Source organism: Lucilia cuprina, chromosome 2, assembly GCF_022045245.1.
Source record: "Lucilia cuprina isolate Lc7/37 chromosome 2, ASM2204524v1, whole genome shotgun sequence".
Lineage (NCBI taxonomy): Eukaryota > Metazoa > Arthropoda > Insecta > Diptera > Calliphoridae > Lucilia > Lucilia cuprina.
Window position 1 is genome coordinate 65105925 of NC_060950.1, and position 4792 is coordinate 65110716.

The 4792-nt window shown below is 30.4% G+C and overlaps 1 protein-coding gene across 1 annotated transcript in view; it reads right to left on the reverse strand.

Annotated features, from left to right (window-relative positions):
* The window catches only part of LOC111682928, an 18757-nt gene that overhangs the window by 2792 nt on the left and 11173 nt on the right, over positions 1-4792 (reverse strand). Inside the window, exon 4 of the mRNA XM_023444926.2 lies at positions 1083-1109. Coding sequence (XP_023300694.2) covers positions 1083-1109 — 27 coding nt within the window. The remainder of the gene's footprint in view (positions 1-1082; positions 1110-4792) is intronic.

Below are 4792 nucleotides of genomic sequence, written 5' to 3' on the forward strand. Positions count from 1 at the left end.
GAACTGAACTAAAACTGAACTAGAACTGAACTAGAACTGAACTAGAACTGAACTAGAACTGAACTAGAACTGAACTAGAACTGAACTAGAACTGAGCTAGAACTGAACGAGAATTTTAACGTGTCCAACTTTTAAAAGTTTCGGTATGAATTTTGAGTTATGTAGCCTTGACAACTTCTTGATTCTGTAGCTGATGGCTAGAATTAATTAAAAGATTTTTTTCAGCAGTATGGGTCCTGTCGAATTTTGAAATTAGGAAACGAAAAAATTTAAAAGATTTCCTCTTTAGAAATTTTTTTTGCCAATCATTTTCTTATAATTTAAATGTTCAAGCAAACATATGCGAAATCAACTTAACAGGAAATTTACAAATATTTTCTTAAAACTATTTATTAAAATATTTTCAATTAAAAGCAAAAGAAAAACATCTTCAACTTCATGCACTCACTTATTAATATTTGTCTTAATTAATTTAATTAAACATTAATAACTGCCATGAACTTGTGTGTTCAGAAATTTTCTTTGCAGCAACAGGAAAACTAACAACATTTTTTCTCAGGGTTTATTTAAAAATATCATTAAAAAACAAAAGACTTAGGAGCCAAACTTACTTAATATGTTAAAGTATTTGTTTTGAATTTTAACTATTTATTTTTTCTAATTTAAAAACATATATTTGTGTCACAAAGTTTGTTTTTTTATTTTGTTTGCCCAAGATTTGTAATTTTTTTGTTTTACTTTAATTAAATACTAGAGACTACATGCATTTTTTTACACAAAAACCATATTAGGACCAGAGCTAATGCTTTGATATGGTTGAGTGGGAAGTTTAAGCGGAATATTTAATTTGTTTGCAGCTTTTTATGGACAGTAGCTACTTTTGTTTGCATAATTTTTAGATTAAACCCTAAATGGCCATGGGAGAGAGATATTTAGATATGGGTGATTAATTATAATTAATATAAAGAGAAGAATTTTTCCATTTGTATTAAGCGGTAAAATAACCTTGAAATAGTGAATTTTAGAGAGAACATTTCTTTAGGAGAAATATTTTAATTTTAAGAAAATAACGTCAAACTTACTGTGTTCAAGGGGAACATTACACTTACCTAAAAGAAGAAAAAGAAAATATAATTAATTAAGTTTTCATTCAAAATTTGAACTTGAAATTTTAAATGACTTTAATCTATTCTTTAGAAATAAAAATTCTGTAACTTTTTACCATGACCACGAAAAACAGCAAAAACATCTTTTTTCTGTTAATTGTCTATCTGTCCCCAACTTCTTTTTCAAGTCTTCTAACACAATTTCATGACCTCACTCTTATAACCTTTAACAACTCTTGACATTAAAAGCTCTCAACAATTCATCAAACCATACAATGTTGTTGCTATTATTATTAATATTTTTTTTTTTTGAATTTTAATAAAATTTTTTTACTTATTTTTAGCCAAAATTTTAATGTTCATCTTGTTTACAATTGTAATAAAAATTATGACCATAAACCACACAAAAGTTATGTTGTAAATTTAAGTCTCGAAATGTCTGAACTTGACCCCAAGTAATAAAATCAAATAATAACCGAAAAAAATACAACACAAACTAAATTTTAAAAATAAACATAGATAACAGCAACGCCCCAACATCTTTTGTTTCGTCATTACAAACAAATATTTAATACGGTCACTGGTTAAAGAGTTTAATAACCTTCAAAAATATGTCAAATGGCTGGTAAATTAAAGAAATAAATAAAATATAGCGATCATCAAAAGAAAGTCTAAGGAGAAAGAGAGAGCGAGAGAGTGAGAAAAGTTGAACGACCTTCAAAATACGTCAAATAGTTTGGAAATAAAAAGAGAAAAGAAGATCAGAGCACAGACCCAAAGAAAGTAAGTGTAAGAAGCGAAAAAATATCACACGATCAGTGTTCCAAAGGTTTTACATTTAAGAGATTTGTAAAAACTAGAAATGAAGTAAAACTGAACTAGAACAGAACTAGAACTGAACTAGAACTGAACTAGAACTGAACTAGAACTGAACTAGAACTGAACTAGAACGGAACTAGAACTGAACTAGAACTGAACTAGAACTGAACTAGAACTGAACTAGAACTGAACTAGAACTGAACTAGAACTGAACTAGAACTGAACTAGAACTGAACTAGAACTGAACTAGAACTGAAACTAGAACTGAACTAGAACTGAACTAGAACTGAACTAGAACTGAACTAGAACTGAACTAGAACTGAACTAGAACTGAACTAGAACTGAACTAGAACTGAACTAGAACTGAACTAGAACTGAACTAGAACTGAACTAGAACTGAACTAGAACTGAACTAGAACTGAACTAGAACTGAACTAGAACTGACCTAGAACTGAACTAGAACTGAACTAGAACTGAACTAGAACTGAACTAGAACTGAACTAGAACTGAACTAGAACTGAACTAGAACTGAAATAGAACTGAACTAGAACTGAACTAGAACTGAACTAGAACTGAACTAGAACTGAACTAGAACTGAACTAGAACTGAACTAGAACTGAACTAGAACTGAACTAGAACTGAACTAGAACTGAACTAGAACTGAACTAGAACTGAACTAGAAACTGAACTAGAACTGAACTAGAAACTGAACTAGAACTGAACTAGATACTGAACTAGAACTGAACTAGAACTGAACTAGAACTGAACTAGAACTGAACTAGAACTGAACTAGAACTGAACTAGAACTGAAACTAGAACTGAACTAGAACTGAACTAGAACTGAACTAGAATGAACTAGAACTGAACTAGAACTGAACTAGAACTGAACTAGAACTGAACTAGAACTGAACTAGAACTGAACTAGAACTGAACTAGAAACTGAACTAGAACTGAACTAGAACTGAACTAGAACTGAACTAGAACTGAACTAGAATGAACTAGAACTGAACTAGAACTGAACTAGAACTGAACTAGAACTGAACTAGAACTGAACTAGAACTGAACTAGAACTGAACTAGAACTGAACTAGAACTGAACTAGAACTGAACTAGAACGGAACTATAACTGAACTAGGACTGAACTAGAACTGAACTAGAACTGAACTAGAACTGAACTAGAACTGAACTAGAACTGAACTAGAACTGAACTAGAACTGAACTAGAACTGAACTAGAACTGAACTAGAACTGAACTAGAACTGAACTAGAACTGAACTAGAACTGAACTAGAACTGAACTAGAACTGAACTAGCACTGAACTAGAACTGAACTAGAACTGAACTAGAACTGAACTAGAACTGAACTAGAACTGAACTAGAACTGAACTAGAACTGAACTAGAACTGAACTAGAACTGAACTAGAACTGAACTAGAAATGAACTAGAACTGAACTAGAACTGAACTAGAACTGAACTAGAACTGAACTAGAACTGAACTAGAACTGAACTAGAACTGAACTAGAACTGAACTAGAACTGAACTAGAACTGAACTAGAACTGAACTAGAACTGAACTAGGACTGAACTAGAACTAAACTAGAACTGAACTAGAACTGAACTAGAACTGAACTAGAGCTGAACTAGAACTGAACTAGAACTGAACTAGAACTGAACTAGAACTGAACTAGAACTAAAGTAGAACTAGAACTGAACTAGAACTGAAATATATTTTGTCTTTAGTGCTTATGTATGAAAACTTAAACCCCTTAACATTGAACACCTTTGAGACACAGCATTAAGCGTTAATTAAGCTCTAATAAAGATCTTTAGTGACCAAATTAAATGCCTTAAATTAGGTGCCAATTATTTTACCCGTCGTCTTAGTAAAAAAAAAAAAACAACACAGCTTGTTAATTTATTTTCTCATGCTATAATTTGCCAATAATAACTTAGATTAAAGGTGACCTTTTGACCAAAAAAAAAAAAAAACATTTTAAACGAAAAACTTAGAAACAAATGTCCAAATAATTTTGCTATTATTTTGTTGTAAATTAAAACGAATTAAACATAATAAAAAGTAAATTCAACTTTAATTTATAACTTTAATTTCTACTTAAAACAACCAAGTATTTGAAGGTTTTTGTTTTCTTCAAATTACAAAGTTTCTTTGAAAGAATTTGCCAGAAACAAAGAAAAATTAACAAATGACAAATGTCTTTAAGTTTTTATTAAAGACGTTTGAAGCACGAAAATCGTTATTATTATTTTTTTTTTTGAGAAATAGCAAAAAAATAAACAAATAAGTAATGTTAGTACAATAATAAAAATTGTTTAAAAGATTTAGGTCAAAATTTTATTTTTTTTGTAACAACAAAGAGTGCAGAGTATTGTTAATTTTTGCGTTTTTATTTAAATCAACTTGTGTTGATTTTTGGGTTAAACTAAATGCAACGACCTTGGAGGTTCTTCGTTGGTGCTGGAGTTTTTAAAGAAATCAAATTTGTTTTAAATGGTGTAGGTTTTGTGGAGTACAATTTAGCATTTGAAAATCGAGCTTTCTCCCTTATTTCAGTTCTAGTTCAGTTCTAGTTCAATTCTAGTTCAGTTCTAGTTCAATTCTAGTTCAGTTCTAGTTCAGTTCTAGTTCAGTTCTAGTTCAGTTCTAGTTCAGTTCTAGTTCAGTTTTAGTTCAATTCTAGTTCAGTTCTAGATCAGTTCTAGTTCAGTTCTAGTTCAGTTCTAGTTAAGTTCTAGTTCAGTTCTAGTTCAAGTTCAGTACTAGTTCAGTTCTAGTTCAGTTCTAGTTCAGTTCTAGTTCAGTTCTAGTTCAGTTCTAGTTCAGTTCTAGTTCAGTTCTAGTTCAGTTCTAGT